The sequence below is a fragment of the Magallana gigas genome, chromosome 3, assembly GCF_963853765.1.
Source record: "Magallana gigas chromosome 3, xbMagGiga1.1, whole genome shotgun sequence".
Classification (NCBI taxonomy): domain Eukaryota; kingdom Metazoa; phylum Mollusca; class Bivalvia; order Ostreida; family Ostreidae; genus Magallana; species Magallana gigas.
The window spans coordinates 55,932,941-55,947,974 of record NC_088855.1 but is presented as its reverse complement, the minus strand read 5'-3'; the positions used below and the strand labels follow the sequence as shown (position 1 = coordinate 55,947,974).

Below are 15,034 nucleotides of genomic sequence, written 5' to 3'. Positions count from 1 at the left end.
TACCTGAGTGAGTTCACTAATCATGGCTGATGATGTCTCATCTTTCTGCTGAGCTGCCAATAATGCCTGCTTATTTTCTGCATTCTCCTCACTCACTGTTTGGTATGCATGTTGAAGCTGTGCAAAATAAAAATAAATATTGTAAAAAATATGTATCTTAATTACTTCTTATAACCACAACACTACATTATCAAACAAGAGGCCCATGGGCCACATCGCTCACCTGAGGAACAATAGGTATGATAAAGTCAGCTTATGGAGTCATAATACAAACAACCTGTACAATGTACAATAATACATGTAGATCCTGTATAAATAAAATCCATTTTTCCCCCTTGGAACTCAGATAGCCCTGATTGCTGCCATTATTTACAAGAGCAGATTTTAATCACCGCTCCTGCACATATATTGGGACTCAACGTTACGCAGGCAGGGATGACCGCACACCTACGCAACTCAACAGGTACCAACGTTAACGCAAGCAGGGATAACGCAAGCAGGGATGACCACACACTTGCGCCAACAGCTCAACCTAACCCAAGCAGGGAGTACCGCACTCTTGCGATAGAAAGGCCAGAACACCAGCAGGGATGACCATACACTAGTGCTCCGCCGCATCCACCAATACAAGCAGGGATGACCGCACACTTGTATTAATGACAGGGCAGGAATGACCGCACACTCTGTATCATAGACTTAACAAGAACACGTAGATTAGATAGGGCAGGGATGTCCACAGACTCAATCTATCCATACCTGTTCAAGGTTAACCCCAGACAGTCACTCCTCATAATGCAATAGACACTGTCCCTATATATGTGCCGGCCTAAAATTATTCATAGTATCTAAAAATTGGAAATAAAAAATAAACAAACTAATCCGGCCTAACCCAAAACTACTTATGCAGAACAACTTATATACATTGAATATTTATTATTGTATAAAAATAATCATCACAATAATTGGTTAACAGTGGATGCATTAATTAAAATCATAAAGAATCAATAAATCAAGGGCAATAACTCAATACAGTAATACAAAAAGATTCTAATGAAAAAATAGCTGCCTGCTTCAATTTTATAGTCATATCACATGTTGAGTATTGCAGTTCTCAAAAAGATCCTTTACAATTGTTTATATATGGGATATTTAGCTACATCAAACTCTGAACCTTCTTGTGAGGCCGAAGAATTGTCCTGGAGCCAAAGTCTTAACAATTATAAAGAATCATCTTGCTGATTAGTTTCTGAGAAGAAGATTTTTAAAGATTTACTCTATATATTCCTATGTAAAACTTTAACACCCCCCCAATGTGGCCTCACCCTACCCCCAGGGATCATGATTTTCACAACTTTGAATCTACACTACCTGAGGATGCTTCCACACAAGTTTCAGCTTTCCTGGCTGATTAGTTTCTGAGAGGAAGATTTTTAAAGATTTACTCTATATTTTCCTATGTAAAACTTCGACCCCCCATTGTGGCCCCACCCTACACCCAGGAGTCATGATTTTCACAACTTTGAATCTACACTACCTGAGGATGCTTCCACACAAGTTTCAGCTTTCCTGGCTGATTAGAATCTGAGAAGAAGATTTTTAAAGATTTACTCTATATATTCCTATGTAAAACTTCGGCCTCCCATTGTGCCCCACCCTACCCCCAGGGATCATGATTTTCACAACTTTGAATCTACACTGCCTGAGGATGCTTCCACACAAGTTTCAGCTTTCCTGGCTGATTAGTTTCTGAGAGGAAGATTTTTAAAGATTTACTCTATATTTTCCTATGTAAAACTTCGACCCCCCATTGTGGCCCCACCCTACACCCAGGAGTCATGATTTTCACAACTTTGAATCTACACTACCTGAGGATGCTTCCACACAAGTTTCAGCTTTCCTGGCTGATTAGAATCTGAGAAGAAGATTTTTAAAGATTTACTCTATATATTCCTATGTAAAACTTCGGCCTCCCATTGTGCCCCACCCTACCCCCAGGGATCATGATTTTCACAACTTTGAATCTACACTGCCTGAGGATGCTTCCACACAAGTTTCAGCTTTCCTGCCTGATTAGTTTCTGAGAAGAAGATTTTTAAAGATTTACTCTATATATTCCTATGTAAAACTTCAACCCCCCATTGTGGCCCCACCCTACCCCCGGGGGTCATAAATTTCACAACTTTGAATCTACACTACCTGAGGATGCTTCCACACAAGTTTCAGCTTTCCTGGCTGTTTAGTTTCTGAGAAGAAGATTTTTAAAGATTTACTCTATATATTCCTATGTAAAAATTCCAACCCCCATTGTGGCCCCACCCGACCCCTGGGGGTCATGAATTTTACAACTTTGAATCTACACTACCTGAGGATGCTTCCACACAAGTTTCAGCTTTCCTGGCTGTTTGGTTTCTGAGAAGAAGATTTTTAAAGATTTACTCTATATTTTCCTATGTAAAACTTCGACCCCCCATTGTGGCCCCACCCTACACCCAGGAGTCATGATTTTCACAACTTTGAATCTACACTACCTGAGGATGCTTCCACACAAGTTTCAGCTTTCCTGGCTGATTAGAATCTGAGAAGAAGATTTTTAAAGATTTACTCTATATATTCCTATGTAAAACTTCGGCCTCCCATTGTGCCCCACCCTACCCACAGGGATCATGATTTTCACAACTTTGAATCTACACTGCCTGAGGATGCTTCCACACAAGTTTCAGCTTTCCTGCCTGATTAGTTTCTGAGAAGAAGATTTTTAAAGATTTACTCTATATATTCCTATGTAAAACTTCGATCCCCCATTGTGGCCCCACCCTACCCCCAGGGGTCATGAATTTCACAACTTTGAATCTACACTGCCTGAGGATGCTTCCACACAAGTTTTAGCTTTCCTGGCTGTTTAGTTTCTGAGAAGAAGATTTTTAAAGATTTACTCTATATATTCCTATGTAAAACTTCGACCCCCCTATTGTGGCCCCACCAGACCCCTGGGGGTCATGAATTTCACAACTTTGAATTTACACTACCTGAGGATGCTTCCACACAAGTTTCAGCTTTCCTGACTTTCTGGTTCTTGAGAAGAAGATTTTTGAAAATTCCTCGAAATTTTTCATTAATTTCTAATTATCTCCCCTTGAAAACGGGTGTGACCCTTAATTTTCACAACTTTGAATCCCCTTTGCCTAAGGATGATTTGTGCCAAGTTTGGTTGAAATTGGCCCAGTAGTTCTTGAGAAGATGTTGAAAATGTGGAAAGTTTACGGACGGACAGACAGACGGACAACAGACAAAATGTGATCAGAATAGCTCACTTGAGCTTTCAGCTCAGGTGAGCTAAAAACCCATACATAAATACAATTTATTTGCTTGGTTAGCAAAAATCCAAAATAAAAAATAATCACCATTTAATACGTTATAAATAATTTGATGGTTTCATAATTAACCAAGCTTGTAATGGCAGTTGTAATATTAGCTACAAATGGGATAGTTTAGGATTCCCCTAAGTGAAATAAACTGGTGTCAGTGTTGTTGATTTCCGAGGCTGTGACAAGCCTAGGTGAGTGGTAGGCTGCCTAGCCTGTGATGTGGGGGTAATCTTTGTGTCTAGTGCATCCTCTCATCTCCTGCCTCACGCGGGGTCACACACTGGTACAGGTACAGACAATTAGAAGTACTGGGCAAATATCAACACCATCAGTCCAACACACACCCAGACCACACAGCTTCTAACCACCGCTGCATTTATTTCAAATTTATTCTTGATAAAATTTTTCAGCGTTGGTATTTTAGAAACTAAATTGCCCAGTCTAATAAATAATTAACCAAATTCCTTAGATCTGAATAGCATTCAGGATATTGTACAATTCATAAAATAAAAGTGGAGTTCTGTGTGTGTGTGGGGGGGGGGGGGGGGGGGGGGGCAAGTTAACAAAAGAGATACCATATTCAGTGCATTATCAAATTGATCATAACATAAATAAAAGATGTGTAGATCTGAAGAGTATTCAAACATTTTGTGTGACAGAGTGAAATAACAGCTGACAGAAGAATGACAATACAGACATAATGTTGGATAGAGGGCAAGACTTGGAGCTAATTATAGAGGTGGACTTGGACAGGAAGTTAGTTTTCCCAAACATCAAGTTAAACAATATTCCAGCTCATGGCAGAGTTATAGTTAGCCCTAAAAACATACAGAACAGTACAATTGGAAGAGGACTGAGAGAAGGCAAACAAAATTATAGACTCCTAATTACAGACTGGAGGGAGCAAGGCAGGAGCATGTGTTAAGACTCCACTCCCTACAACACAGGCTTTGAATCTGAAAGACAGCTTCCTTGCTTATCCTAATAAGGCATTTAGTTTGCCATCTAGATGTCCAGGGGTTGAGAAGATTCTGTGATAAATCCATATATTTTCACTATGTATTTGATCATCACAACCTTGCCCCAACACCTAGCCTCAGGCCAAGAAACTTAAATAAGCTCACTTTTGATCTTGATCTCATTAACTCAGAAAGAATATATACAGCTGAAAAGTGAGACTGAGACCAAAAGTAAACTTATCTAAGTTTTATGGCCCAGGGACATGAACCCCTGACCTAGAGGTCTAAAATCTTACAATATTTGTTGAACCCTCTGTTAATCATAATCAGATGAAGACCTACCTCTTTGAATCTGTTTGCTTCAATCTGCAAGGCCATTCTGAACTCATCCTCTAGATCAGAATATTGTTTTGACAACAAGTCCACTCTGAAATCAAAGAAAATCAATGAAAAAATCACCAAAGTACAATGAGCACATAAACTTGCTTTCATTTTTGTTAAATTTAAAATACCTTTATCCCTTGTTATCAGAGATCTCTACACACAGTGGTCCTCTTCAAGAATGGAAATCTGTTTTCATACTATCGAGAATTACAGCTATATCATTGCCGAACTTCTGCTCAGAATATGTATACTGTTAATTGCCTTAGTAGATTTTGTTTCAATGACCCTTGTGATCTGATCAGTAGGGACCTCACAGGGCTGCACCAGCAGTGTTCTGAGCTGGTGATAGTCTCTAATCGGTCAACTAACCACTACAGCTAAGCCGAGTTTGCCCACTGAGTTTACGCTCTGTGAACTCTCACCCCAGTGTCACCTTACCACTACAGCTGAGCCGAGTTTGCCCGCTGAGTTTACACTCTGTGAACTCTCACTCCAATGCAAACAACAGATCTTTTCTGAACTCTAAAAGGATATTGACTTCTTAAGGAAATATATGTCAATTTCTCCAGTTTCTTTCTGGGGGTAGGGTTGGTGGTTGGGGTATACTTTCTACAAACTAAAGAACTGATAAGATTTTAAGATGAAATGAACAATATGTGCCAGGTTTGAATTGTATGTATTTTTCACAGAGTATTTCAATAGATAATTTAAGAATTTTCAGTAAGCAATGCTCAAGATCTTATGAACAAAAAAATGCAAAGATTTGACAATTCCTTTTCAAAATAGGTACCAGTAAACTTCTTCATAATTCTTAAAAACTCTATTGTGACAAGTCTTGACAATTTGGTTTGTTTGTTAGGAGATGATAACTTTGTCCTAAATATGACAGTAAAAATGTTTAGAAAAATGCTGTTTAAAATAATACCTCTGGCAATATGAAAGAAGACTAGCAGCCGTGCTGACATAAATATACAATTAGAGGCGAGATAACTGGGTTTTTTCTGGAAGCTTTAATTGTGTGGGGCTCCATGTGTCCTAGACCAGACAACAGAAGATGGCAGCCAAGCAAGTGCTTGCTTTCTCTCCCAGCTAATCGGGATTAATGTGTTTATTATACATAATCAGCCCAAACAAACAGTTTTACTTAACCCCCTCCTCAGCTGCTGCCCACTGAATTCTCTAAGAATACGATCCCCAACTTATTGTTGTGGTGACGTAATCTAATTAGTGGGGTCAATTAACACAGCATTAATTGTTTGCAATACTTCATGCAGTCTTAAATAATATTTGACACTTCATGCACAAGTTTGCCAAGAGTTTCATTCATCTCTCTAAACTATCCTTCTCACGAAAATAGAAACAATATCACCTTGGAATAAGATCAAGTATAACATAACAAACGCACATTGAGACTGACAGGACTAAAATTTAGACACACCACAACTTTTTCTGATCCTCAATCCCCTTTAACACACGAAATCATAAACACTCTTACATAAGCAGTAATCCATTTATAAAGCATCCCTGTTTCTTATTTCAGATTGAGTATATTTTTAGTATTTTTAGCTATTAAACTTTAGAAATAAGTTGTTTTTCATAAACACTTCTCAGATCAAATTTGAAATAAAAAAATTTGGAAGGAAGGTTCTGTTCCTGAGTCAATGAGGGTAGCAGCACTTTTTGATGGGTGGCTTATAGGGTGCGGCCATGTTGGGTGATGTCCCTGAGAGAGATTTGTTGAATGACGTCTCTGTGTGTCGACTTGTCATTCTGGGACTTGACCTCCATACTGTAGTTTTTCTCTGCCTGACGACTTACTTGTCATTCTGGGACTTGACCTCCATACTGTAGTTTTTCTCTGCCTTCTTGACCTGCTCTGCGATCACTTCCTGTAACTCACGGCTGTCCAGACTGTATCGCTTCTTCATCTCCTCCCTGTAACATTGACAGGATCATTAAAAAAATGCGTACATATTTAGAATGGTATCTGTAGCATTGACAAGATCATTCAGAAAGGCTTACATATTTAGAATGTTAATGGTACGACATCCTAATATTTCAAATTCAGCACTAAAATAAAAAGAAATTGAATTAAAGGATATTCTGAAATTTATATTCGAATACTTAAAATTTGTTCATTAATAAAAAATCTGCAATGCCTTTAAAAGATCTTAATGTATGGTATTGACCCACAACAATAAAAATAAGCTAGTTTGGGTCAAGAAAAATAATAATTGTGGTATGTATTTATGGGAAAATTAACCGAAGTTGTCATTGCAAAGCTCTGAAAACAATTTTTATATCAGTTGATATCGAAATTTGTAGAAAACGGTCATAACAGGAAATATTAAATAACGCTATGACAAGGCTAAATAGTTGTAAAGAAAAGTGTTTATGGGTACAAATAAAGGCATTACAGAAATACAGGCTGGTTATTACTGGGACTGTGGGAGCAGTGTACGATTCAAATACATTAAAATAAGTAGTACAAGTCAGAATGTGGTACGTGCTCTGTAGATATTTCTGTCACAGCGCTATCAAATGCAGGGAGATAATCTTGTGTCAGTAGGATTAGACGTCAGAGGCTGATGCAGAGAAAAATCATCTAGGCTGTGGGGAATCTCGTATTTTGTGGTTTGCCTGCATGGGACTTAATTTGATTTAATTCACTTCACCACAAGTCTGAAATAGCAGAGACATTAAGAGTCTTGTGGTCCCTTGTAACCTCAACGCTCCAATACAAAACCAAATGTGGAAGTTCATTTGTTCAATTGTTTTATTCCCATATTTCTTTCGGAGCTGTCAGAATGCTGCGAATGCTAGTCACATACAACGTCTTCAACCTATCGAAAGCCTGCTTCATTTTCTTATTCGATCCATTTGTTGTAGTTTTGTATTAATTCCTAGAGATGGACAAAGATATATTGCAGAGCAAAAACCTTGTTCATCTAACTTAATTCTACATAAGTGCATGATTCCAAATGACCAGCTCTACTTCATGAAGCTAAAAGCAACCATTACTAAACAAGTTCCTAGCACAGTGGACCAATAAATTTGCATACTTTTCAGTTTTACCACTTGATAAACTAGCCACTGCAGGATTTTAGCAAATAAGATCGGGGAAGAGATGTAGCGTCTCTCGTCACAACACAGCACTTCACTACTAGTAATGACTTTTCTGGGAGAGCTAATAAGAGGCCTGTCTAATTTCTATCCCGACTTGTTATTTTTTGATTGAATCACCTAGAATGGCTTCCACTACTTTTTTCAGGCACTGACGTTCACCAGTCATGAACTACTATACCTAATGGAAACATACCAGGGTGTAAACTTCATTAGTACCAAATAACTCGGTATTTATAGTCCCCTGACTTATATTTAGTACCATTCAGGAAAATGAACCTTATAAAACTGTAAAATAACTGAGATGATTAGATGAGTCTGGTCAATGGAACCAAGAGTCCATATCATCAGTGGGTGACAGTTATTTACTTAGAATGCAGGAAATGTTGCAACAAGAAAGAAAGGGAAACATGATAATTGGTGCAATTTTCACAAAACTAAGTCAAGTGATCAACAAGATCTTGATAAAATGAAAATAGATGCTTCCACTTTGGTTGTATATGGGGTAACAGAGTAATTGGTCCTAACACAGCTATCAGCCAAATAGGATCTGGCCATCAGAAGTCGGTACCAATTTCATCCTATTCCATCTGACCTAATACAGTGGCATATGAAGACCTTGACTCTCTTAAATCTGTCCATTCATAAACTCATCATCTCCATGGATTATGGTAATTAACCACATTTTTTGCATGACTGGGTCAAGTTTTGAGCAGGATGTCATCAAACTGTTTTATATTTAAAAGTGAACATTTCTTGATTATGTACACTTGTTTTGTCATAAATTTATATTAAAAAAGATCCTTATCAAATACAAAAATATATCTATTTTCCCAGGCATGTGAATCAATCAACTGGTTGCGTATTGGCTTTCTTTAGGGCTTGGTTGAACTATTGAATGCTAGCTGTTACAGTAGTACTTTTATGGCCTTTAATTTGACTTGGCTGCAATATTTTATTTCTCTGTCTTCCTATCACTATCAGTGTTGTTTCTGTAACAAATTACTTCTCGCTCTGTCTCTGAAACAACTGAACATCCTACTCTATTAAATACACAATTCAATATCCTGATATCATAATGAAACATTCTGATGACTCAAAAATAGCAACAAAATTTACTTTTAGTTTCATGTAGTTTACATGTCTGAAAATTATAAGCGAGATTTTAAAATTCGTAAGATGGGCTTCTTGCAATTTTACGCATATATTAATTCCTCGTGTTTAATTAGGAATTTACAGTAATCTGTTCCAACCCAGTTTATATGCGTATAAATTTTGATTTCATTGAGGTAACACCTTTCATTCATTTCTCTATCAAAAAGTACAGATTAAAACAAATACATGTTGTCAATACAGATATCAATCAATTGTACAAAATTTTAATGTGATATCATGCTGTTTGATAGTCTTTTGCAAGGAAAAAAGTTTGTTCTGTTATATTTCTAACCATTTACCTGTGTTGCTATTATTTATACAAAACTTCTTAATTTTTAATACGTTATCTTTGTTGTTTGTTTACTGGTGCGCCTGTTCTGAACCTACAACATGTGTTGCTGTTTTGTATCTGTCTTCATACTGTTTTACCTATTTTGCTGTTGAGGACTTTTTACTGGTGTTGCTATTCTTTACTTCCTAAGTTGCTATCCTGGACTTATTAACTGTGAACCTATTCTTCATAACCTGTGTTTCTCTGGACTTATTACCTGTGTTTCTCTGGACTTATTACCTGTGTTTCTCTGGACTTATTACCTGTGTTTCTCTGGACTTATTACCTGTGTTTCTCTGGACTTATTACCTGTGTTTCTCTGGACTTATTACCTGTGTTTCTCTGGACTTAGTACCTGTGTTTCTCTGGACTTATTACCTGTGTTGCTATTCTTCAATACTTTTGTTGCTATTCTTTATTACCTGTGTTGCTATTCTTCAATACCTTTGGTGCTATTCTTTATTACCTGTGTGGCTATTCTTTATTACCTGTGTTGCTGCTCTTTATTACCTGTGTTGCTATTCTTCAATACCTTTGTTGCTATTCTTTATTACCTGTGTTGCTATTCTTTATTACCTGTGTGGCTATTCTTTATTACCTGTGTTGCTGTTCTTTATTACCTGTGTGGCTATTCTTTATTACCTGTGTTGCTATTCTTTATTACCTGTGTTGCTATTCTTCAATTCCTTTGTTGCTATCCTTTATTACCTGTGTTGCTATTTTTCAATACCTGTGTTGCTATCCTTTATTACCTGTGTTGCTATTCTTCAATACCTTTGTTGCTATTCTTTATTACCTGTGTTGCTATTCTTCAATACCTTTGTTGCTATTCTTTATAACCTGTGTTGCTATTCTTTATTACCTGTGTTGCTGTTCCCTGTTGGCGAGCAGCTCCTGTAGCTGTGAGATCTGAGATTTCTGTTTCTCATTTGTTGCTTTGGTCAACTCGAGCTCTCGAGACAAGGCAGCTGCTCTCATCTGGGCATCCTGGGTTTTCTTTTGCTTTTAATTAAATAAATTTGGTTACATTACAAAATTATTACAATAAAATGAGGACAATAGAATACAAAGCATAACTGTAAAATAAAATCATTTGATAAACCAAACTTTGTTTTTCACTAAAAAAATAAAACTGAACTGATATATTAAAGATGAAAATGCAATCATTGATTTCAATCATTTCTAAATATTAGGAATAACTTTGATATTTGGTGATTACTTCAGGATAAACATTTGTTTTGTCTATTGGAAGACTTGTATATTAGTTCAATTCAATGGGAAACCTGTGGGAAATACCCAAGTACGTATAACACAGGGATAATTCTAGGCTGGGCCTTGACGGGAAGTGTTATATATAAATTCTGAGAGAGAGGCGTTCTTTAAAATTATCCATTACTGACTAATAGATCAGGCCTCACAAAAATAGCCTGTCAAAGGGGCTGAATGACCAGCTAAACATCTTCATCCAAATCTACTAAATCAAATTCTACATGTTTGTGGAAATCCAATAATTTGGTAGCGTTTTCCGATGAGAGATAAAATCACAAGAAAGGCTGCGGAATGGATCAAAGCACCAGCTAAGGTGCCCTTTGGCCATGGAGTAGATTTCCAAACTTGGAGATTTACGAAAATGCTAAAATCAATTACAGAAAAAATACACTTAAATTATCTCCATTTACTGTCTGTGAAAGCTTCACTTCCCATAATGGAAGAGTTATCTTTCCCTTGAACATGTTCTGTTCATTTACTTTTGATTAATACACTAGATCACCCCCTTTTAATAGGAGTGAAGATAATCTGATGATACTAGATTCGAGACAGCTCCCCTGAAGCCAAACAACCAAATGTCATTCTTCATGTTACGGCCAGCTATTACTTTCTGAACCCCTACCTATGAAAATGAACCTAAATACAAAGGAATGATTATTATGTTCAAAATTTTCATTCAAAAATATCTTCCTTTCCCAAATTAATTCAGCTGGAAAGATTCCATGCTTACCTATTAGGGGTGTAGGAATCACTTGATTGTAATTTCTTCATGATTTTATCCAACTGAATGAAAGTATGCCATATCTTAACAAAATATAACAATTCTCTGGGAACACATTCAATTTAGATTCACCTAAAAAAATATTTATACAACAATTAACCAATACAATTATGATCACTGATATGGAAAAAAAATAAGCACTCCTCTTCCCTTCCAAAATCAAAAACCTAGTGGACACCTGACACCCATGCTTGTTTCATTGTAGTCATTGGCTGGAAGGCAGAATGCTTCCCAGAGACTCCTGAAATATTCCTGGACCAATAAGTTACCCCTTCATCAGACTAATTACGGAGGAAACACATTGCTTGTTAAGTCACATTTAAAAAGACATGATTGTCAACAGGAGGTATTTATTACGGAGATGTTTATCTCAATTTTTATAATTTAGTTCCTTATCAAGGACATTTTATTTTTGTATTTTCAGTGAAGACCAATTAATCCTTCCAAATCTGAGATTGCCTTTCCATTAGCCTCTTAATGATAATTGTACTGTAGGAAAATGCTGACACCGCAAGTTAAAACCTAAAATCTGACCCATTTTCTCAACAAGTTGACATGTTTCTCTCTACAGAAAAGAACCAATGAGATTACAGACTGTGATCAAGTCAAGCCATAATTAAATGATATTTAAAGGAAAATAAATTTTCAAAAAATTCCTAGTGTCCATAAAACATACTGACCCGACTACAGTAGCTGTATCAATACAAAACATCTGTCAAACTAATTTTTAAAAATAATAAGTCAGTAAATTTAAAAACAATAATTTAAAGATAGCAATTGATTACAGAAACCATTAATTGCAATTTTAACAAAAGCTAAAGAGTACAAATATGTGGATGAAACAGTAATAATAACAAACTATATTGCAGATTACAAAATCAAAGTAAAAATGTACGCAAGATAATAACGGTATTTGATTTTTAACGACAAGGCGATTACTGATTCTGCAATCAGTTTCCGTTCCAACCTTGTTACCAATAACTGGTTAACAATTCCTACAATATTGTCATTGAATTAGTATCCTTAGCCACATCTGAAAGGATGAGAACAAGGGGCTTGTCGGGGAAAGGATGGGAATGTCCCCAATTACAGGGTATAATCATTGACGGAGAGTTGGGGTCTGAACACCAGTTCTTGTGCACTTTTTGAAACAATTAAGTAACACCAATTCACCGTCACTATTTAACTGGTATCCCAGACATCAAATAGCTTCTGCATGTCTCCAATTTTCTGTTTTGTTTATTAGCACCTGCAGATTGCAGAAACACAGATAAAATGTTGCATGATTCAACTTCCAAAAGCAGTATGGAATATTAAATACTTCATCATTACTTTTAAGCAATGGTTAGCTGAGGTATATAGTGACAAGAAAACCGCCATGATATATGGCAGTTTTTGTATGGAATTTTTGGATGGTTATGATTCTGGGACGAAGAAGAGGATTAAACTGTAACACAGATGACCCTGTTCCGTCTCCACCATGGAGATTACCAACTTCCTGTTATTCTCAACTCTACATTATCCATTATTATTTTTTTCAAGACAGCCTGTTTTAATAACCAAATATTTCTTCTGGTCCATGGGCAATTATCCTCAAACAGCATGAATCACACAACAGGACTACCTGCTGACTAAATATCTAAATCATGGAGTCAGAATTCAAAAATTTAAACTGAAATCTACAAAAACAAAGACAATTTATAGGTCACCAATAGCCATAAAGGTCTGAAAAGGACAAACCAATGACCCTGACCTCATGCGTCTGCTGCTGCAGTTTGTCCCGCTCCATTTTGGCCGTGACCTCTTCAAGGGCACGTAGACTGCCCTTCAGGCTCTCCTCCGCCTCCTTGGCAACCTTCAGCTGGCGGTTCAGTTCGTGGATGTGCTCTCTCAGCTTCTCCACATCGCCCTGCAGTCGTAACTTGGCCTCTCTCTCATTCATCAGAGCCTGTTTCAGGCGAGTGGTTGCCTCAATAGCAGTGTCTTTTAAATCATCCCCTTCTTTTGCTACAAAAAATAAAAGATTTTTCATTATCACTTTTTTGACAATAAAATTAAAAAACAAATATATACTGGTAAACTGTTACAGTAGTATATTTATATATACTGTGTATACTCTCCTTATCTCTACATAAAGCAAATAAAGCAGCTAAAAATGACAAAACTGGATGTAACCTTTCAATCAATGGTATCATTAGTAAACTTTGCAATTGATGGCCTGCTAATATCATATTAGCACCAATAAACAAAGATTTTTGTTTAAATGAGCACAAATAAATATGATATTTTAAACAATATTTTGCATCAATACATGCAAAAGGATACAAACCCTCTCAAACAGAAAGATGGGATAAATAATGGATGGAAATTTAAAACTTTAAATTTAACTCAAACAACACCCCATAATAACTACAAAACTAACTCAGTCTTGCTTCCACTTCAGCCTACTTCCCTAGGATTTAATTTATGATAAAACTTCTATGCTTTTTATTTCATTATCAAGTAGATTTGAGCCTTAACAGAAACTGATGATGCTGGTATCAGTGTTCAGGAGGATAGGTTTGAGGGTATGGACCAGCTTGAGACTTTAGACATTGATGATCCTGTAAATATAGGCCTTTAACTTATTGTACGCAGCAATAAAAACAAATTCTGCTTTGTGTTTACCAAAGATCAAATTGCTTTGCATGCCCAAAATTGAGGCAGACAAAAGGAACTATTAGTGAAATGAACTGAATCAGATGTATTACACGCAATAATACTAACTTTTCTTCTAAAAGCACAATTTGAGCTGAATATTTTGGAAATCTATATAGAATGTTAGGCTCTCTTTTGCAATGGTAATTTAGTACTGTAGATTCATCCCTAACAATCATGGATACAAGAGGAAATTGAACTCTGTGTGTCGCTTTTGCTACTGTTAATTTGATGATTGTTTCAATTCAATCAGAAGCCAAACTTAAGTATCTCCAGGAAGCTTGACCAGAAAATGGCCAGCAATCAGTTCCTCAGAGATACAGAAGAAGCACCTGTCTTGACAAGGTATACCCGGGGTCAGGGTTGGTCAGCCATCAGAGAGCCTACAGTCAATGCTGGTCAGCCAAAGCAGTGCCTGGGTTCAGGGCTGGTCAGCCATCAGAGTATATAATAGAGATTCCAAGGTCAAGAAACATTCTAAATAACTTATACACCTGGTCTGGTCCTAATAACATCCAGATCAAGCACTCTAGGACTTTATATCAAGGTATAGACCAGTCCTACTTCTATAAGACTTTATATCAAGGTATAGACCAGTCTTACTCCTACCTTAAGCTTCAAATTAGCAAAAAAGCAATGTGAAAAAAATTGTACACTTGGCCTTTCAATAGGACAAAGTAGAAACTTTTCAACTCTAACCTTTGTCTTGCTATATGTGGACATATGGTTCAGTAGTTTCTTTGTTCTATTACCTTTGCCCTGTAATGCCTGTATATGGTTCAGTAGTTTCTTTGTTTTATTACTTTTGTCCTGTAATGCCTGTATATGGTTCAGTAGTTTCTTTGTTCGATTACCTGTGTCCTGTAATGCCTGTATATGGTTCAGTAGTTTCTTTGTTCTATTACCTTTGCCCTGTAATGCCTGGATATGGTTCAGTAGTTTCTTTGTTCTATTACCTTTGCCCTGTAAT

At 36.7% G+C, this 15,034-nt stretch overlaps 1 protein-coding gene across 2 annotated transcripts in view; it reads right to left on the bottom strand.

The window, feature by feature from the left end:
• LOC105326087 (leucine-rich repeat and coiled-coil domain-containing protein 1) overlaps window positions 1-15,034 on the bottom strand; it is a 70,529-nt gene that overhangs the window by 22,128 nt on the left and 33,367 nt on the right. For both annotated transcript variants that reach the window (XM_034482357.2, XM_066080499.1), the window contains 5 exons: window positions 13,121-13,374; window positions 10,180-10,319; window positions 6,527-6,643; window positions 4,667-4,751; window positions 4-117 (listed from right to left, as the gene is read on the bottom strand). In XM_034482357.2, the coding sequence (XP_034338248.2) occupies window positions 4-117; window positions 4,667-4,751; window positions 6,527-6,643; window positions 10,180-10,319; window positions 13,121-13,374 (710 nt within the window). The remainder of the gene's footprint in view (window positions 1-3; window positions 118-4,666; window positions 4,752-6,526; window positions 6,644-10,179; window positions 10,320-13,120; window positions 13,375-15,034) is intronic.